This window comes from Arvicanthis niloticus, chromosome 2 (genome assembly GCF_011762505.2).
Source record: "Arvicanthis niloticus isolate mArvNil1 chromosome 2, mArvNil1.pat.X, whole genome shotgun sequence".
NCBI lineage: Eukaryota > Metazoa > Chordata > Mammalia > Rodentia > Muridae > Arvicanthis > Arvicanthis niloticus.
Genome location: NC_047659.1, coordinates 83,931,426 through 83,954,229, shown reverse-complemented (window position 1 = coordinate 83,954,229; position 22,804 = coordinate 83,931,426). Strand labels below are relative to the sequence as shown.

At 38.8% G+C, this 22,804-nt stretch overlaps 1 protein-coding gene across 3 annotated transcripts in view; it reads right to left on the bottom strand.

The window, feature by feature from the left end:
* Slc12a6 (solute carrier family 12 member 6) overlaps window positions 1–22,804 on the bottom strand; it is a 91,959-nt gene that overhangs the window by 41,620 nt on the left and 27,535 nt on the right. For 2 of the 3 annotated variants that reach the window (XM_034496413.2, XM_034496416.2), the window contains exon 2: window positions 726–770. The exons of the other annotated variant lie outside the window; for it this stretch is intronic. In XM_034496413.2, the coding sequence (XP_034352304.1) occupies window positions 726–770 (45 nt within the window). The remainder of the gene's footprint in view (window positions 1–725; window positions 771–22,804) is intronic. 3 annotated transcript variants of the gene reach the window in all.

Genomic DNA, 22,804 nt, shown 5'->3' with positions numbered 1-22,804 from the left:
TGCGTGTCAGGACTCGAACTCAGGTTGTCAGGGATATGCTTTACTTGATAAGCATCTGTGAGATGCTGAGTGGCTTCCAGCAATTAAAATGTGATTCAACACTGACATAATAAAAAAGAAGAATATCTGTAAAGTCCAAGATACTACATTATGTTACAATCTTAATTATTACTGTACATGTTCATAACAGGATGTGTGTGCGTGTGCATGTGCCACAGTGTAAGTGTGGAGGTTAGAGAATGCTTTGTGAAGTTGGTTCTCTCCTTCCTCTTCCCACGTGCAAGGGCCCTGGGGACAAAACTCAGGTCACCAGGCTTTCGGAACAAGCCCTTTCCTTTACTTGATTGACTATCTCTTGACCCACTTTAATCTAACTTTGAAATAAGTTTTGTGTATACAAGATGTGTTTGTGTGCAAACCTGCCATACCACATGTGTAGAGGATAATGTCTTCTTTTCAATACTATCCTGGAAAAAGAAGTTCTAAGATTTTTGTTTTTAGCTACAGATTATGTAAAATTAACTTTTAAAATTTAATTAAACTGATTTTAATAATTACAAAAGTAGCTTCTTATGGCTTACCAAGTTGTAAATAAACATTGAAAGGCTTGTGGGATGAAGAGCAAAGTGAAAGAATCAAAATAGCAACAGAGGGGAGTAGGTAATTTGTGCAGGGACAAAGAGGGAGGTGACGTTACAGAGACACGTCCCAGAGCAATACTATACCTAACAGCTGGCTGTGCTCCCCTGTGATGGAGTTCTGACTCGGGTCTGAAAAACAAACAATTGAAAGGATAGAAAAAAAATGAATGACAAAACCAAACATTTATTTAAAACTCAATTAATGAAAGTCAAACAAGGTAATAAGCAAAAACAAACAAACAAAAGAACATTAACAAAAGAGTAAAAAAAAAAAATACCCAGAATGAACTATTGTAAAACAATGGTCACATTCTTCTATACATTAAACACTGAATTACTATATGACCCAACAATTCCACATCTATCCCCAAAACCCCTGAAAATGGGGACTCAGATATATATGTAACCAAGTTTCCAGTGGCATTATTCATAAGAGTAAAAGGCAAAAACAACCCAAGCTGTGCTCCGGCAGATGGAGGAGTGATTGAAACATGTTACCCACGCAGGCTGCAGCATTATTCCCATAAAAAGAATGGAATTCTGACCCATGCTCTATAAAACACAGATGAAACTTGAAAACAGTATGTTAATAGAAAAAGACAGACAAAGAACCCATTATATAATTATATTTACACAGAATATTTGTCACAAGCAAAGTTACAGACAAAGATGGGTGCCTAAGAGGACTGGGTGAGTGAAGGGTGGGTATTATTGCTAAATAACCAAGAGGTACTGTTTGGATGTTGTGAAGTTCAGGAAACTTAGGAGTAAGGGCATGAAAGCACTGTAGATAATAACTGCCAAGAAATACGTATTTAAAAACTGAATAAAGCAGGAAATTTGTGTCCTATATGTATTGCCACAATAAACAGTAAATAGAAAATCATCATGCACATCTGATCAGGCAACCGTAGTTCATAAAGTAAAAGTATGACCTTTCAGGACCTGTGACACGAGTTACATTTTCTTCAGGAACCCAGAGGCATGACATGAGCAGAGCATTTATTACTACCAGAATCCTGTAATGTGAACTGAACATTTAGTGACTAAGCAGCTTTGATAAAAACCTGTTTCATCAATAATCTGAAAGTGGCGACAACAAGCCAAATGCCTAATGCACAAGGGACCGACAACCGCCACTTAACATCAACCACTTGCTTATTTTAAGGTTTTGAAAAGCATTAAGGACTAAATATGGAGACAGCCTTAAGCTCTACTTTCCTCAAAAATTAAGTTTCTTGAGATGCTGTGAATTGCATCTGGCTTCCTTGAAGTATCTGAAGGAATGAAAATAAATTTAAACCATAGGTCTGTGAACAATGAATTTTACTAATTTCTAATTGAAGTTTTATATTTTCTCCAATTATTCTGTCAGCAAAAAGCTACAAAAAAGTAGCAGTGGTTTTTTTGGGGGGGTCCAGTGGTAAATATTCTAAATGTTACCAATATTTTACACAAAATGAAAATAATATTCACCATGTTCATATGTATGTCATATGTAATTAAACGTAACACTTTAAAGGAAAGATCCCAGGGGTAGGACACAGCTAGTGTTAGAGAGGGTTTGACCTTCACTACTTCAGTAAGCAATAGTGAAAAAGAGCTCCAAGACAGAAGGAATAAAAAGGAGTGCTTAAGAAATTCGGGTTCCTTATATACATTTCAATATCCCTGTCCGTATACAGTGTCATCAAAAAAGGACATAATGTAGATACCTTATTTCCACAATTAAAGTTTTAAATGATTAATATTTTAGTTGTATTTTCAAGGAAGAGTTTCTTCCTTGATTTGATTTTGGGAAAGAGAAATTCCAAACTAATCTATTCAATTACATTTGGGCCAACACATTAGCAAGTGAATCTTTAGCTTTTAAAAAAAAATGCTTCTTCTCATCTGAATAAAAGCATGCACAAGGCCTGTACAAATTCAGCCAGACAAAATTTCAGTACTGAGAAGGGGAGGTGTGCACAGAGTCCCACTACTAATCAAAAAGCTATCTGCAATGGTCACATGCTGAGAGAAGGGAAACCGGTTTTTTTCCAATGGAGTGACACTGGTCAGATGAACCAAACTCCTGGGCAGGTCTCATGCTCAGCACAAATCAGACCCCGTGTTTTGTTTTGTGTGTTCTTTTGGTTTTGCACTTTTTGTCTTTTGAGGGTTCTCTTTTTTGTTTGTTTTTGAGAAAGGAAGAGATGGGAGGAAGGAGGTAGGAATGATGGAGAGGGAGGGAGGGAGGGAAGATCTGGGAGGACGGAGAGAGGAAAGAATAGGATCAAGATACGTTATATGAAAAATGTAAAACTTTAGAAATCTAAAAACAGACAAGGATTCAATCTGTCACACACCTTTGGAAGCAGAAAGAAAAATGTTTGTAGGTGGGGCTTATTTATAGATATTTTTATAACAATCCTTGCTACTTCACTATTGCCCATAAAATAATTCTTTTCTTTGGTTCTATTTATATTTTCTTTACCTAATAACACTCATAGTTGAGAATAGAAATATCATGAGGTTGGTTCCAGACCACAGTGATAAGTCAGTCACATAATTTGTAGTTTCTGGTTCCCTAGTGCACATGCAACTTGTATTTATAATACACCGTAGTTTCTATGAAGTGTGCAGTCGCATTATATTGTTCCCTAAACAATATACATACCTCGATTACAAAATACTCTATTGCTAGAGAATGTTCATGATCATCTGAGCCTTTCGTGGGCTGCAGTCTCTTCACTGGTGGAAGATTTTGCCATTTAGCAGAGTGCACACTTAAGGCTAGGTGGATGGTGATGGCAACTTTTAAATATGAAATCTGTGATGGTTGATTGTTCACACAAAGAATGTCTCTGGAGCATGCGATGCTGTGTGACAGCATTTCCTTTGTTTTGTCTTGGGGAAACAAGATCTCACTTCGTAGCCACTTAATTCATAGAATTTTTCAAATTAGTAAATCCTCTCCAACACTGCCACTGCTTTCCTTTTTATTCCTCTCAGCAGTGTTTATTAATTGTATAAAACCATGTGTTTTGTTAATGTGTGTCTTGTATTCATTCTCCCATATGACCCAAGTTCTTCCTTTACCCTGCTCTGACCCTTTCTCTCTTCCCTAGTAACCCACTTTCTACTTTCATGTATTTAAAAAAAAAAAAAAAAAAAAAAAACAGTCGAAGTCCCACCTAAACTATCTGTCTTAATCTGGTTTATTCTGCTTAACATAATGATGTCCACTTATGTCCATTTTCCTGGAAATAACATAATTCAGTTTTTTAATAGGGCTACTTAAAAACCACTGTGTATTGTATAGTTCCTTATCCTCATTTGCTAACAGACATGTAAGCCGATGCTAGAGCTTGGCCATTGTGAAAACGTTACTGTAACAGATACCTTACTACTGCTCTACCAACAATGTAGGATATTCTGAAATAGTAATCATTTCAACAATGTTCAAGCCATCTTCTCCATGAACTCAACTTTGAGAACACTTCTGGCCAATGGGGAATCAGTGCATCATCACTGACAGGAGCTGGAAGTAGTTGGATCCTGACCTCATGTTTGAGGTTTGAAACGTAAGTAAGGAAATAGCCAGATATGGAAGTGGCAGAGGGCAAGGATTAGAAGTAGAGTCAGAGACCATGTCTATTTTGACAAAACTTAATCGAATAAGGTATTGCTTTCTTATGGATAAGCGTGTGGTTTCTTAAATCTACTCATGGAGATGGTTAACCCTTCAGAACTTGATGAGTGAAGCCATATTTGAGTCATAGAATATGGGGAAATCAAGCTGGTGGAAGCTTTATCCCCTTAGTTTTCATAGTGCTAGGAAACACTATGCATGCTACCAGAAAAGATAAAAAAAAATCATCATCAATCATACCCAGAAATGAATCCTGCCAGTTACCAACAATAATGACGGGCCTGGCAGGAAACAGTACAATAGTGGACTGGACATCATGGGAGTAACCAACCACTTTCTGACTGACTCTAAGGCTGCTCCCCAAAATGAAACCTACAGCTGACACTATTATTGGACCAAGAATGTGTGGTTAGACAGACCATAGGTCATAGAAGCTACTACTATTATTCTGACAAATGGACACAGTATTAAACCAATTCCTATGACTTATGATTATACCCACAAGTCAATGTAATTCTCAACTTTCATCTGAGAAGCTTCTATCTGCAGTAGACTATCAGAGGGTGACTAACTGGCCAAGGTATGTAGAATAAGAGACATAATTAAAATAATAAAAATAAAATCTTAAAAAAAATAAAGGCCTGTATAGAAAGAAAGTAAGCGTGAAAATCTTGAAAATGACTGCGTGGAGCAGAGGAATGGATGGAGAAAGGCTGTACCAAATGGGAATCAGCTTGATACACTTGGGAACTTGTAATGAGCTAAAGTGGAAGGAACAGCATAGTGATTAAAGGAGGTTAGGACACAAGTAGATAGCAGTTACACCCAAGGTTCTAAAGAAAAAAGAAAAGAACACTGCAGATAGAGGAAACACTCAAGAGCAAAGGTTTGAGCTGTCCTGTTCAGTGAACAAGTAAACCAGGTTATCAGCAGCATAAACAGAGAGCAACAGAACATGGTATAAGAGATGAATGCAGGCAATGAAGAGCACATGGGTCACATGAGGCCTTCTAGGACACAGTCAGGACTTCTGAGTTACTTTGACTATGATAGGAAGCCACTGGAAGGCTTTATGTCTCCACAGCATCACTACAGCTATTATCAAGAACAGACTGCACAGTAATGAGGAGGTACAAGAAGTACAGTCAGAAAGCTAAGGTAATCCCAGAAAAGAAAATGGCACCCTGAATAAGTTCAGAAGTACTGAAGATGACAAGTAGCAGTCAGAGTTGAGTATGAGTACCACAGAAGACTGGGACAGGACAAGTAACCAAGCTCAAGAGGTCAGCTGTCAGTCGTTTGCCAAGGCAGCTGGATAGGAGAGTCTATGTGGTGACAGATCAGTGGCCTGGAGCTCTTCGGTTAGGTGTGATGTTTCCCAGAAGCTAGTAAATACATTAAGAGTTCATTTAATGAGAAGCAGTTCACATGTCCATTGTTGAATGGATAAACTAAATATAAATGTATGTAAATGTAAACTAAATGTACAGTTAAATATTAGGCCTTTAAAAAAAAAAGGTAATGTGGGCACAAACAGCATAGATGAATCTTTGAGAACATGCTAATGGAATAACTCAGTCATACAGGAACAAAGCCAAGTATCATATGACTCTACTTGTCTGAAAATCTAAAGTAGTCAAACTCAGAACCAGGAAGGATGATCACTAAGGGCTGCGAGGAAGAAAAGTGGAGATTTGTACGATGACTCACACAGTGTAAGCGTTCTGAAGCTCTTTTGTAGAACAATGTGAAGATGCTTAATACAATTGAACTGTACGTTTTAAAAACCATGAGCTAGGCTTGGTAGATTATATTCCTATAATCCTAAATATGAAGCAGGAGAATCTCAAGGTTGAAGAAGCTTGGGCTATACATGATAAGAGTCTATATCCAAAAGACAAAAAATAAATAAGTGTAAAAAATGAAGATTTGTGTTACACTAGGTCACAATTCAGAAAAGACTAGATGATGATGATTTTTGCTTGGGAGGATTGTATTTTGGTGACAGTGGGGATTGGTGGGGCAGGACTGAGACAGACACTGCGAAGCTCAGGATGACCTCACAACCTCCTGAGTGATGGGATCACCTTACAGTTTTGATAGACTGTGGTTTTCATTTACAGCATTCACAAGTCTAAAACAAAATTTCACTTTTGTTATTTTTAATATTTTCTGTGTTCATTAGTTTTTCCAGAATCCCTGTCTCCCAAGTCACAAGTCACAAGACAGTATGGGCTCACGACACGCTTCACAGAAGATGACTCATCATGCAGCTTAAATATAAAGCCAGCTAATACAGCTACAAACATTACTAATGCTATTCCAGTATTTCTGGAAAAAAAAAAGCTGAGGGAGCAAACTTAAAAACTGCCAGTGTAAGACCTTGGTTGATTAGAGACTTATGCCATATGGCTTCAAGGATAGCAACTAGATAAAATAGACACTGTTAAAATAGAGGACTTCTATCCATTGTTATCAGGACAGATAAAAGGCTATAGCTTGTAAAAATGTATTTACAAGGCTGGTGAGATGATCCAGTGGGTTAACATACTTGCTGCTAAACTTGAAGATTTGAGTTCCATCCCTGAAACCCGTATAAAGGTGGCTGTGCTCTGATCTCCACTATTAAAGCATATGCTTGTACATGAACAGTTTAAATGTGTAAACCTATAAGTATCTACTCATCAATTAAGTCATTTGATAGAAGCTATACAATTTTGCTGACTGAATTTGCTTCTTATGTCTTCTTACCCGACTCATACCTACTAGGCAGTAGCTATCATTTCCAATTTTGGTTAATGATAGAAGTCAGATGATATTTGTATCTTTTTAAAACTTTGTGCTAATCCCCTCTCTTTCACAGATCTTGTTTTGCTGACTTGCATGAGTAATTCATGTTAGCTTTCAGAGAAATGCTCTACTATCTCTTTAGATATCATATCAGTTTTATAAGATGTTTAATCAGTCTATTCATTTATGATATAAATATATATGTCATAATGATTTTGGAATCAAATATAACAAATTTTTGTATAAAAATAACAGCAATGGTTATCCACAGCAGTTGTTAGATTATGGATATGACAGACACCCAAAGAGTTTATCTGTATTATTTCTACAGCATTTCTATCCCGTGATGTGGCTACTGTTACTATCATTTCATTTTATAGGGGAGACAAAGGAATTCCCAGAATGGTGATGTATGGAGAGCCCACCATCATAGTGGGCACATATAAGAGACAGTGGAAACAAGAATACAGGACTGGGAGGGAAAATGCAGGTAAGATTCTAACTCCACCATGCACTATTCAGTTAACCTGGAGAAAAGACTAAATATTTCTTAGCTTTAATTTTCAATTTAAGCACTGAAAATAAAATTTTCTGTTAATATAATAAAATGTAAATTTGTGAGGATTAGAGATGGAAGATATTATTAAGAGACTTGAACATATTGGGCATCCATGGTATGTGGCTTCAATTTTAGCAACTTGGTAGGCTGGCATAAGAGGATTGATTTGAGCTCTCAAGACAGCATTTCAGGGGCAGGGTGGGAGAGAGGTAGGGGGTGGAGAATACTTATGAATATGAATAAAAGAACAGAAAAGCTGGGCATGAAGTCATGTGGCTTGAATCACAACACTGGGAGGCAGAGGCAGGAAGGAGTGGGAGGAGGGCCTGTCTACATAGTAAGTTCTAGGCCAATCAGGGTTACATATTAAGACCCTGTCTTACACAGACACACCACACACACAAAAGACAATTCCTAATATAAGAAGCTTATACTAAATATAAGAAATTGAGAACAGTGGCAGTATTTTATTTATATTTAGTAACACCCTACACTTGAAAACTGTTTTCATATATTTTCTTTGGTTCTCATGATAACCCTGTGAAATCAGTAGGAAATGTATTAAGAAGCGAAAGCTAAGTTAGGCTCAATGCTCTGACCAACACATAAAGAATCTAAATTTCCAAAACTAGTTTGATAGCAAACATAACAGGAAAGAAACCAAAAAGACAATACTATTCAAAAAGTATTTTAAAATACCTTGGAATAAATATGACCAAGAATGTAAAGGATCTGCATAATAAAAATAGTAAAGGCACTGAAAACAGAAACTGAAGAAGATACCAGAAGATGGACACACACCCCAACCACATGCATGGATTGGCAGGAATGAGACTGAATGGCCATCTTACCAAAAGCAATCTACAGATTCAATGCAATCTCCATCAAAAATTCCAGTATGGTTCTTTATAGAAATTGAAAAATCATTCTTAAATTTCATATGGAAATTTTAAAAGACCAAGAGTAGCCAAAATAACAACGACAAACTGCTAGAAGCATCACCATCCCAGATTTCAAGCTGTGTTACAGACTTACAGTAATAAAACCAGCATGGTACTGGCAGAACAATAGTCATGTTGTCCACTGGGATCAAATTAAGGATGCACATATAAACCCACACTCCTAGAGCTACCTGTTTATTTACTTATTTTTACAAAGAAGTCAACAATACACACTGGAGAAAAAGAAGCGTCTCCAACAGATGGTACTGCTCAAACTGGTTTGCTACATATAGAATAAAGCTCCTTATTACTTATTCCACACAAAACTCAATCCCAAATGGATCATAGACCTTAATATATGACCTGATACTCTGGATCTAACTGACAAAAAAGTAGGAAATATGTTTGAACTGATTGGTACAGGAAAGAATTTTCTGAACAAGATCTCAATACTTTAGCCATTAAGACCAAGAATTAATAAATGGAACTTCATGAAGCTAAAAAGTTGAACACCATCATCTGAGTGAAGAGTAAGCCTACAGAATGGGTAAAAAAAAATCTTTGCCAGCTATTCATAGGACAGAGGGTTGGAAATCTAGAACATATTTTTAAAAAGCCTAAAAATTAAAACAAACAAACAACACAATTAAAAATGGGGAGTGGTACTAAGCAGGGAATTCTCCAAAGCTGAAATACAGGTGTCTGGAAAACTTTTTTATTAAAAAAAAAAAAAAAGTAATAATGATGACAAACGCTGGCATGGATGTGGGTAAAAGAAACTTACTCCTGGGGGGAGTGAAAACTAGTGAAGCAACCATGGAAATCCGCATGACAGCTCCTCAAAAATGTGAGACTAGCTCCACTCTCCCACTCTTGGGCACACTCCCCAGGACACTCCATCCTCCTGCAGAGATGCTCACCCATGGTCCTCACTGCTCTAGTCACAACAGCGAGGGAACGATAATGAAATGTGGTATTCTTAATTTATACAGTCAAGTATTACACACAGTCAAGTATTACACAGCTATTAACAAAAATGAAATTGTGAAATTCACAGGTAATTAGATGGGCTGGAAGGAATAATTTTGAGTGAGATACCTCAGGAACAGAAAGACAAATATCACATCTTCTCTCATTTGTGGATATTAGCTTTGAGTCTTCAGACATATGTGTTTCCTGTGGAAATTCCTAACAGGGAGAACGGCTTCCACGAGAGAGGAGAGACTATTCTTGTACATAAAGGGTTACAAGGGGTAATGAACAAAAAGGGACACATTGGGGGCGGAGGGACAGAGGAGGAGGAAATTGCGAGGGAGACATACCAAAGATTTTTCAAAAGATTCATATGGAAGCCTACTACTACAGAAGCTTCCTAGAATATATCTAGATACTTAAATAAAGAGTTAATCATAAGATGGGTCCTTACCCCTGCTACATAGCAGAGGCTAACAAATAAGAAACCCAGTGTCAGGAATAGGCTGTTTCTTTGGGAGTTGCTGGTTATTCAGGTCCTATGGACCTTCAAGTATAACAGGCTATTGCCTGTGCTCTCTTGGTTATCCTCCAGTGTTTGATGATAGGATACACAAAGACACCAAATATGAGTCATAGAAAATAGAGATATCAAGTTGGTACTGACTTGAAAGCTTCATCCCTACTGGCTAGTTTTCATGGTGCTGGGAATTCCTATGCTTGCTACCAGAGAAGAAAAGTAATTACCAATCATTCCCAGAAATAAATCCTGCCAGTTACAATAATGACTGGCCTGGCAAGAAGTGCCCAGTAGTACAATAGTGGCACAGAACATCATGGAGTATTGGAAGAGCGACAATACCAATCAACCAGAGCTCCCAGGGTCTAAACCGCCAGCCTGGAAACACGCTTGGAGGGACCCATGGCTCCAGCTGTATATGCAGTGGAGGATGGCCTTGTTGGGCATAGGTGGGAGAGGAGGCCCTTGGTCCTGTGAAGGCTAGATGCCCCAGTGTGGGAAAATTCAAGGGCAGGGAGCAGGGAGGGGGGGTCTATGGGTGGTAGCACACCCTCATAGAAGTAACAGGAGTGGGGAAAGGATAAGGGTTTCTGGAGAGGATGGGGAAAGGGGTAATATCTGAAATGTAAATAAATAAAATATGCAATAAAAAAGGAAAAAAAAAAAAAAAAAAAAAAAAAAAAAGAACATCGTGAAGTAACCAGCCAGCCACTTTCAGCCTGGACCTAGGGTAGTCACTCCCCAAAATGAAATCTACACCTGACACCATTACTGAAACAAGAACCTGTGGCTAGAAAGACCACAGGTCATAGAAACTACTACTATTATTCTGCTAAATAGACACAGTATTAAACCAATTTCTATTGACTTATGATTATACCCATTGATCAATGCAATTTTCAGCCTTCATCTGAGAAGCTGCTATTTGTAGTAGATGGTGACTAACAACTGGCCATGATGCTGAGAATAAAAGATTTATTATGTTCAGCCCTAAATGGAATATATGGCATACTCTTCTCCAAAAGCTCGGGGATAATTCCAGAGTTGGAAAGAATATAAGAACCTGAGGCTGTAGATGACTATAAAAAAAAAAGTGTCTTTTGACCACCAGCCATGCAGCTGGACTTATGAACTCATAGTGGTTGGACAGGATCACATGATCTGTACAAGCCCAAACTAGACCAAATCCTCTCATGGAGAGAGCAGCTGGGCACAAAGCTTCAGTCTTAGCACAGTGGAAATTGGCAATCATTAGCTGTTGAGAGATGAAGGGTCAGTTTTCTCTAATAGTGTAGCCCTTGATTGGTTCACCATATTCCAGTTGAAGGACACACATCCAAGAATATTGGGGCAGCACAAATTGGCTTTGATGGGGAAGAAAAAAGATACAAGAAGGGAAGAGGAGGTGGATTTATGAATAGTTGGAGGAGGGTGGGTGAATATGTATGAAATTCTCAAGTAACTAATAAGATATTTTAAAACAGCCAGTTTATAAGATAATAATAATTATAATAATAAATTTTGACCTGAATTATGACTTTCCCATTACATTATACTGGTTATTAGTTATAAGAATGAATTATTATCATTGTAGGTAACTTCATCACTAGGAGATGAAATAGGGTAAATGTTATCATATAAAGCTTTGATGAAGTAATATTACAATCACATAAGAAGCTACCTAATATGTAGGAGGAACTGGATGGGACCCACAGATAACCATGTGATGCCCTACTGTTAATACTTCAGATACACTGTGTACTCAGATAAGAGGACTTCATCCCCCATCCCATGGCGGAACATTGGAAAAAGCAGTTCACAAGGTCACGGAATCCTATCCAAAATCAGATAAAGAGAAATTAGAAAAATGCCAAGAACAACTGCACAGAAGAAAATGCTTCTGTGTAGTCATCAAGCTAGTGTTCCTATGTTAATACTTCCCATTGCTTCTATAAGGAAAATTCATAAATAGTTATTAATTTAAATACAAAGAAACATTTAAAATATTTATTAAATTAGTTTTATATTGGCTACTCAGATAATTTTTACCTGTGGTTTTTAGGCTTCAGGATGTTGATTCTACCTTCTCACCACCATCTTGACATTATTATTAGATCAATAAACTAAGTGTTACTTTATCAAATATAATTTCAATGTGTTAGAACATCTTTAGAACTTACTAATCTTTTCTTAGAGCCTACAATTGGCAACAGTATTTAACAAGATTAATAATACTTGTATGTATCTATTTTTAATTTATACTGTGTTCATAGCACACAAGTTGATATTTCACTTTCTGACAAATCTTTTGTTAAAAGCAGCCATGAAATCTGTGACTCAACCTAAGTAAAAACAATAATGTGAAGATGATTCATAAAGCTGAAATGACTAAAAATACAATCTGTGAAAGATTGATTCTAGGGGAATTTTCTTACTACCATCATATGAAATCTGCACAGTGTCAGCTGTAGATAGGGTTTTAAAAATCCTTAAAAACAATAAGGGTCCCAAAATCAGAGAAAAAACAAGCAGGGCACATGTCTGGGTAGTGTGAGGGATTTAGATCACATTATGAAAAATCTTGGACGAAAAACGAAAAAAGGAAACAATTGAAAAATTCCGAGTAAAACTCAAAAATGAAAGCAGAATTTTAGCAAGCAATATGAAAATTAGATGAACATTAGACTGAAAGGTTTATCAAATCCACTCTGGGTCAGTGTAATTCATCCATGCTAACAGCAGCATCTCTACAAGGAAGTTGTGGTACATGCCAAAAACAAGCAAACAACAATAAGAACAACAACAAAACAATAACAACAAACAATAACAAACCCAGCACCTCTAAGGCATTCTCCAGGTCAGCAGTAAGAGTTATTATTCTGAGATTAGGTTCTACTGTGTTGCCCAAGCTGGTACTGAATTCTTGAACACAGCTGACAGTCCCACCTCAGCCTGCCTAATGGCATAGATTACCTGGTACACAGTTACTACTAATTCAACATGCAACTGGGAAGGAAGGTGTTTTAGTCAGGCTTTCTACTGCTGTGACAGAACACCACAACCAAAAGCGACAAGGGGAGGAAAGGATTTATTTCATTGTATGGTTTGTAGTCAATCATCCTAGGAAGTCAGGCCAGGGACTCAAGGCCAGGACCTGGCAGTCAGAACTAATGCAGAGGCCATGGAGGGGCACTGCATACTGGCTTGCTCTTCATAGCTTGATCCATTTGCTTTCTTACACACATAAGGACCAACTGCCCAGGGGTGTCACTACCAACAAAGGGATAGGCCCTTCCACATCAATCACTAATTAAAAAAAATTCAGCTTTAGCCCATCCAGGTAGAGAAGGTATGGTGGAGCTCATGGAGGAAGTGCCTGGGGCACCTTACAGCTCTTTGGACCAGAAAACAGAACCTGTGTCAGAAGTGGGGCTGGGCTATTTAGGTCTTAAAGGCTTGCTCTGCACTGATCAACTGTACTATCTATCCATGCATACCAAACTAAGGTTCCACAGTCTTCTGAAACAGCGCCACTAGCTTGGGACCAAGTATTCAAACATACAGGCTTGTGTGTCTCATTTCACAGTCAAATCATAATATTGTGTTTCATGGCCATCTCATAAGACGAAATACATTTAGTTCTAGTTCCAAAGTCCCCATGATACTAACAGTCCCCAAGCCGTTCAAAAGTCCAAAGTCTCTCCTGAGAGTCTGAGGACAAGGATCACTTGGTAGAGTGTGAACCTTGTACACATGACTAGGTTCAATTTCTAATATTGTAAAATGAACATACAAAACTATGGTCTTGTCTGAGACTCACGGCAACTCGTAAGCTATGATCTGCTATAAAACTAAAACAGAAAGTTGTATTTCAACCAATGACTTAAACATTTTCATTACAACAGGAAGAAACAGGAAACTGACAAAGATTAGATCAAATAAAGATTAAGCAGGCAAACAACCTGTAACTCATGTCCAGCACTCATAGCCCTGCACTGGTGACCCACGTGGGTTTTCTTGTGCTAGTTCCACTCTATACACATAGTTTTTCTTGGTACATATTCCAAGGCCCTGGCATATCCAACATCCTATAGTTTCTATGGCAACTTACTTTATTTGTTGACCATTCAGGGCTTTCCTGTAGGGACTCTATAAGACAAAATACATTCACTTCTAGTTCCAAAGTCCCCATAATACTGTAGTCCTGTAGGGATACTCATTGCCTAGCCTCATCAACTTTCTACAAGCGCATGCCTACAAAAGCAGCACAAATGGATGACATGGTTTGGTTACCTATTGCATTACAGTTGCTCCCCTTCAGCACAGCTACAGTTGCCTTGGAGAACCTGCACAGCTAAACCTGGGGAAACATGTCCTTAGGTGGTCCTGGTACAAAATGGAACCCCTGTTGTAATGTGGTCTGTTCGGATACTTTCCCCACTCCTTTAAAAAACGTCTGCATTTTGACTCCCTGAAGCCTTTGATGAATAGGGTCTTGCCCCCATTGTCCCCTTTCCTATAACTGTACTAATCTCCTGAATATTATAGCTTCTGTGTCTGCACCTACCCCTCCATGACTGTAAATGTGTTCACTTCTTTCCTTCCCAAACTACAGTTTTTCACATCTTCTTGCCCCACATTTTACTTTTAATTCCTTTTTTGTTTTTACTACAAGCCGCCAGCAACAACCATGCTTCAGACTCAATGTCATTTAGTCTTATTTCCTTCACCAAATTAATTAGGCCATGACTTTTAAATTCAACCTCACTTAAATTTCAGGACATACATGACAAGAGATAGCCTGATTCTTTGCTAGAATACATCAACTGCCTCTATTCCTATTCCCCAGAGTCCTTGTTGCCTTCTGAGGCCGCATGCACACCATCTTTATTTGCCACACTCCTTTCCCCACTTTGCTCCTGGGATCCCTACCATCATCACCCCAGTAAACTCTGCTTACAGCATTCAGGTCTCTCTAGTCCACAGCTCCACACTTCTTCATATTCTTCCTGCTTACCAGCTCAAAAAACTATAAACTAGTGATCAGGTTTATTAAAGTGACAACTGCTCTGTCCAGCACCAATTTCTGTAGTAGTGACTTTTACATCATTGTGACCAAATACTGAAAACAAAGGTTAAATTTGTCTTACATTTTCAGTTCATCAAGACAGAGAAAGATGGTTAGTTCATGGTGCTGGCCGAGTGCAGCTGGGGACCCTCACATCATTGTGGGCCGGGAAATGGAGAGCTCAAGCTGGAAGTAGGACTGGCCTATAACCTTCAAAGGCTCCTTCCCAGTGACCCAACTCTATCAACCATAATTTCCACCCGAAGGTTACATAACCTCCTAAAATAATGCCACAAACTAGAAACCAAGTGTTCAAATACCAGATCTTGTTGGGGGACATTTAACATTTAAACTATAACAGGAGTCACAGGCATTAAAGACAACACTGTGAACATTTTTGATATTTTAAGTCTTTATTGATTCCATGCCACAGACAGACAATTAAGACAAAAATTCCTGTACCCACCCTTGTTTTCTTGAGATTGCCAGCACTTGTCATCCTCCAGCAAATGAACTCAAGCTCTTATGAAGTGAAAAAGAAAAAAAAGCAATCTATCTAGGGAAACCAGGCAGCCAGCGAGAAAACTCATTTAGAATTAACAGTTGATTGGACTAGCTAAATAAAGATGCTGCAGCAGTCTCTAAAAATAATCACGAGAGCCGAGTGGTGCATGCCTTTGTTTGTACCATGTAATTGCTGGGACAGTGAGACTGCTTAGTGGGTAAAGGTGCTTGTCATCAAGTCTGATGGCCTGAGCTTGATTCTAGGGACCCACATGGTAAAAGATTATTCTTGCAAGTTGTACTCTGACCTCGTACACCTGCACATACTCCCACAAGTTGTACCAGAGTATACCCACACACAAATAGAAATTTAAAATAACTTAATTGCTTAATTTGTTTCTAAAGCTTCAAATACAGATATTAAACTAGAAACAATTACTATATATGTGAAGCTAATTTTTTTTAGTATGTATATACCAACACACAGTTTGATTAGTAAATGTACTTTGATTTTCCATATAAAAAATAGAAATGGAGGCCGGAGAAATGACTCAGTGGGTAAGAGTGAATGCTGCTCAAGTATGAGGATGTGACCTCAAATCCCCAACACTCATGTAAAAAGATAAGGGTGGCCATGTAAGTCTGGTAACTCACATGCTGTAGAAAACAGAGACTGGGAGGACTGCTAAAGTTTTCTGGCTGCAACCGTATTCTATGTTCAGTAAGAAAGTAGAGACTAATGGTGAACACCTGCTATCCACTGGCTTCCAGGAACATGGACACTGTAACATGTGTTCACATACTCATGTGTGTATACTATATACATCACACACACACACACATACACACACACACACTGAATAAATAAATGGAAATGCAATCTCATGCATGACTTTTGAAGCTGGTATAATGCCTTGGAGATTTATTCCGTTTTTTTACGTTATGAACATTAGCTTCTTTACAATAAAATAAGATGTAATTCAAACATCTGTTATAGTTTCAATGAGACTGGAAGAAAGGCAAGTTCGAGAAACTTAACCCTGGATCCACCATGACTGGGAGGATGGACCTCAGCCCAGGTGTTACGCTATGAGGGCAATGTCTTCCTGGATGGATGAGTATTATTAATGTAAGAGCAAGCTTGTTATAACGAGGTGTTTGGTCCACTTCTTTCTTCTCTTGCTCAAGAAGGCCCTCATCTTATACTGACACTTTTATCTTGGACTTTCCAGCTTCCAGAATCATGAACCAATTCATTTCTTTTACAGAGGCTTAAATTTAAAGGGGGGGGGGAGAGGAAAAGGAGGAAGAGAAGGAAAAAGAGGGAGATGGGGAGGGGTGAAGGGGAGGAGGAAGAAGAAGAGAAGAAAAGAACTCAATGTCTGCTTCTGTTAGCAAGCAGTACAACAACAAAGCACAGGCCTCTGTTGGGGCAGGAAGAAGCCTCTTCACACCTACCTTATTGAATCTTGCATCTACCTTCTACCCTCAGAGATAGGGAGATCTCAGGGATCTCTACAAGTCATGTCCTTTTTAGCTTTTCCATTCTCAATATTATCTTGAGGCACTAAAGGCTCTCATGCAGCCTTTGAGAAACAAATCAATCCTAAGCCATATTTTCCTGAAAGGGCCTTGAGGGTCCATTGTCTCTCTCATCCCCAACAATTCACTAGATCCAGGGTACTTCTGCTAAAGAGAAAGAGGTACAAGCTGGAATTAGGAATGGACAGACAGTGGGATATCCAAATACCCACCTTTGAGGTAGGATGGCTTATAGCTGTAATATCCATATTCAGTAGTCTAGGGTCGAACAATCTCAAGTTCAAGGCCAGCTTGGGCTACAAAACCAACAACTTTTAAAACTTAGAAAACAGTCAACCCTTCTAGAACATGCTCTGAAACAAAACATTCAGTAAAAGTGGTTCAGCTTATAGAGTAATCCTACACACACTAAAATTTGGACAAACATATATAAAAGAAACCTACTATCTTTTAACCAGTTTTTAAAACATATTTTTCCTTGGAGTTGTGAATGATTAAACAAAAGCCCTAGTGTCCCTACTGAGCTGTCAATCATAGGAGCCCCAGGAGTAACCCTAAACAAGATCAGCTCCTGCCATTCCTTTGGCTGTCCAGCAGAACTATATAAAAAGACACTATTGCTGAAGACATTATACACCTTGATTGCATCATATAGAGAAATCAAGTTGGAACTGACCTGGAAGCTTCCTCTCTGATGACTAGCTTCCATAGTGGAAGAAGCCACTATGCAGGGCATTCAGAGAGAAAAAAATACTAACAGTCTCTGTGGTGGTTTGAATATGCTTGGCCCAGAGTGGCAGTGTTAGAAGGTGTGACCTTGTTGGAGTGGGTGTGGCTTTGCTGGAGGAAGTGTGTCACTTTGGGATGGGCTTTGAGACCCTTCTTCTAGCTGCCTGGAAGCCAGTCTTCTGTTTGTATTTGGAACAAGATGTAGAACTCTCAGCTCCTCCAGTGTCATGCCTGCCTGGATGCTTCTGTCTGACGATAATGGACTGAACCTCAGAACTTGTAAGCCAGCCCCAATTAAATGTTGCTCTTTCTAAGAGTTGCCTTGGTCATGGTGTCCCTTCACAGCAATGGAAACCCTAACTAAAACAGTCTCACCACCTGTAAACCCTGTGAACTATAAGACAACCTGTGAAGCAAGATGTGCCTACTTATACAAGAGTGACAATACTGATAGGGGTTAACCAAGTGCTCTCTGATTGATATGGTGGCCTGTAACACAGGAGGGAATGATGTCTGGTATTTTACAGCCTGTCAAGAACTCCAAAGAGTAGATATCATAAGCCCTAGTGGGGAACTGCAAATTGTTTACTAGTTAAACTGACAGAGCACCAAACTTCCTGAGAATAAGTAGTGGGTAAATGTTCAGCACTAACCAAGACTTTTATACTATTCTCTGTGAGGCTCTGGGAGCTTCATGGAAGCCGGAGTAGAATCTAAGAGCTGGAAGACAGAGAGAAGGACTAGAACATGCCATCCTCTGGGAAAGGCAGACACCACAACCGCAATAGCTATGGATACCTACACTGTGTCTGCAAAAAAACAGGCCCGTTAACAGGTATGGATGAAGGAAGGTCTCAGGGGACCGCACCCCCCACTGATAAACTATTTGTTAATGATAGACACAGGAAGAAAGGGAGTCATTGCCTTCAGTTGTGTATCCACTGGTGATCCCACCAGGCTCTAAGGTATAGTTCCAAAACAATGCTAACACAGATGGCTCTTGCTAAATTTGGTGGGACACAAAACCAAACCAATATTCAAGAATCTGGGAAAGGGATTGGGATGGATGAGAGAGAGTGTCAGAGATGGGAGGGGAATTACAGGGAGTAGGGAGAGTAGTGTGTGTGTGTGTGTGTATGTATGTATGTATGTATGTATGTATGTATGTATGTATTTTGGTTATGTTGCCCAGGTTGGCTTCTAACTCCTGGGTTCAATGTTCCTTCTGCCTCAAATTCTCTGTGAAGTCTACACATTTATAGATTGTGTTGTCTTCAACTACTCCCTTGAATGCTAAGTTCTAAAAGAAAAAATGTTAAGGAGAATTAGAATCAAAGGATACTGACAAGAATGAATAAATAGCCGGGCAGTGGTGGCACACGCCTTTAATCCCAGCACTTGGGAGGCAGAGGCAGGTGGATTTCTGAGTAAGAGGCCAGCCTGGTCTACAGAGTGAGTCCAGGACAGCCAGGACTACACAGAGAAACCCTGTCTCAAAAAAACAAAAAACAACAACAACAACAAAAAAACCAAAACAAAAAACAAAAAAAGAATAAATATCAAAATAATTATGTTGTATAAAAGAAGACAGTAATACTCTATTATTCTATTCATATAAAATTCTCATAAATGTAAACAAGTGAATAGTGACAGGAGAAAAAAAAAACCTAGCTGTTGCTTGCAAACCAGGGAATTAGGTAAAGCACATTATAAAGGGCACAGGGAAACATTTGTGGGTAATGAAAAACGTTCATTATCTTGATTATGGTGACTGTTTTACAAGTACATGCATGTGTGAAAACTCATTAAATGGTACATTTATGTAGTTAGTTTTATGTCACCTATACCTCAATGAAACATTAATAAAATAATGATTGAGGAAAATAGTTCCAACTTTTTTTAAAGATTGATATTTCTAAATACACAGATCTAAACCAACCAACCAAACAAACAAAACAGCAAGAGAAAAGAGATACTGACAGAAAATTCGCTGTTTTTCCAGTTTGAAATTTCCTGCAGTAGAAACTACTTTTATTAAGACTATCTCTCATCAACTTAGAGAGAGGACTGAAGGAGCGGAAAGGGTTCGAGACCCCAGGAGGAAAGCAACAATACCAAAAACCAGAGCCCCCCAGGGTCTAAACCACCAGCCAGGGAACACATAGGGAGGGACCCAAGACTCCAGAGATATATGTAGGGGAGGATGGCCTTGTCGGGAATAGGTGGAAGAGGAGTTTCTTGGTCCCATTAAAAAAAAATAAACACAGAGTGAGGGGGAATGTGAGGGTGGGGAGGGGATAGTTGGGGGGGTAGGTGCGGTCACTGCCTCATAGAAACATGAGGAGGGGGATGGGATGGGGGGTTTCTGGGTGGTGGGAGGAAGTGGGGTTAGGGGATAAAACCTGAAATGTAAATATTGCAACCAATTTTAAAAAGGGGGGGAGGGAAGAAAAGTTGTTAGAACCAACATCTTTTAAAAAAATGTCAGCCCCGGGGGGGGGGGGAATTTTTTTTTTCTTTTTTTCCCTGATACTAAAACTTGTTCTGAGAATTGTATATTGCAGAATACACAGCCTTGGTGTATCTACTCATCAAGTCTACAGAGCAGACCTGCCCAAACCACCGATGTCCTGGAATTCCATCTGGATTCAGTGAAGACACAGCATCAGAGGATTATCAACTTACTCTTCCCCCCACCCCTCTTCTAATATCTCAACGCCCGTAATCAGCCTGAAGAAGTTACAGAAGAGTCAGCGCCCCTATTCCCTGGGCTTGGGGACTAATGTGGTTAATAATGGTCTGTCTTTCTAGGGAAAAGTAGTGGTTTTGTTGGAACAGGGAGGATTAGTTAGGACTTATTGCACAGCCATAACCTATTGGTAGAAATCTGTATAATTATTATCAAGATGAAGTTATAATTTCTTAAATGGTACAAAATTTACTTTGATTTCAAATTTAAGGTTTTCATTGGTACGAGCTCCTCATTAATATAAAAGTGAGATGAATATTGATACTCTCATGGGCAATGTGCTTGTATAACACATTTAGGAATACAAGGCCTAGACCCAGTCCTTCCTTAACTTTTTTAACTGATTTGGGATGGTTAGCCTGTGAGTTAAGAGACTATAGCAAATTTATGGCTTTGAGTTAATTGTTAGGAGGTTAACCATATTTTATTTAGAAATAGCCAAGAGGAGTGAACAGACAACAGTCCAGGTGACCTTACATGGATAGTTGGTTTTCAAAACGTCAGAAGTCCATAGAATTGACGCTACAAAAATTTATATAAATGTCCATTCTGATTAGAGACCTGTCTGCTCCTGACAGCTTCCTGTTGTGGATTCTAAGAAGAAATTGAGCATCCTTGGAGTTATGCCAGTTGTGTGGTGACAGCCACTAGGCAAAAATTGCCTCTTTCCATCTACAGACTAACTACTGTCCCGAAGAGGACACACATGCAGAATAGTCGACTGATTATATCTGCCCAGACAGAGTAATCAGCCCTTAATAATCCTGCATCACTAAGGTCTGTCAGATGACTCTGGGCCAGAAGGCTGAAGATTTGATGCTCGAACATTTCGTAGTATAGGGGCTTCTCAGGTGTTCAGAGGTCTCTATAAATTGGCTAAGTTTTAGAAGCTATGTTTAGTGCTTCCTATAACTTCAGTTAACTCAGTCATTCTGGATTTCTGACGGGGTTGAAGACCCATAGTCTCATAGCCAATCCTGGCTATTTACTTTGAGAGAAAAGATCTGAGTAGATAGTTTTCAGCTGACATTCATTATAAAGCCAAAAAAAAAAAAAAAAAAAAAAAAGCCAGGATCAAAAGTAAGTGTTTTAGTTAGAAGAGATGACAGAGGTTCTGGTTAGTCAACAAAATGATGGACTGGGTATTAGAACTATCTTATACCTCACTGGTACAATTAGGAATAAGTATGCTCTAACTGTATTTTGAGAGAAAAGTTTTACTTTAACAGGAAGAGTGATATGTAGGAGGAGCTAAGTGGGAAGGAGTACTGAGAGGAAGAGATGGAGTAAGGAGAGAAGATGAAGGAGAGGAGAAGCTAGGTGATGAGAGAGAGAAAGAGAGAGGGGGCATGGAGGCAGATGTTCACAGGTCTCCACCAGTCAAAGATAGTCTTTATATCTAGGTTGGGTATTGGATTACCCTTCTGATTGAGCATTACCAAACTTATAAATCCTTTGATTAACATTTTAAAAAAATTGTATAAAAGCAAAAAGGAAAGGGGGGCATGGGACAGGGGTTTTCTAGGGAGGGGAAATGGGGAAAGGGGATGGCATCTTAAATGTAAATAAAATAAAATGAAAAAAAAAAAACAAAAAAAAGACTATCTCTCATCTTCCCACAATTCATAATATAACTGAAGAAATAAAACTATAATTACAATGTCAAATACTGTGGTGCATTCCTATAATCCCAGCACCTGTTAGCCCAAGCAGAAGGACCACAAGTTTGAAACTAGCCCTCTGCACGTCAATCAATGAAATAAAATATATAGGTTTAATCACAAGCACCTGCAAGTTGACACACAGAGTTGGTATGCCTGAGTGCTGACAGATACTGATAAATGGAGTAAATAAAGCCAGGGACAATCAGTCATGCCATCCCAGAAGAAATGGAGACGGACCAGACCTGGAGATACTGGAGGAGTTCAATGTGGTTGTGTGCAATTTTTTATGGTATGTAAAGAACGAAAACAGATGTTCAGATAAAAAGCAAACTGGAGTAAAAGCGAGGAGATGGGAGAAAGATGGCGACAGCTTTTTAGACTCTTGTTCCAGAGCTGGCATTTCTAACACTAAAATTAGGATTTTCTTCCACAAAAGGTTCTGCTGCAGTAAGAAGAACACTTACTGGGGAGGGAAATGAAGTCACCCACCA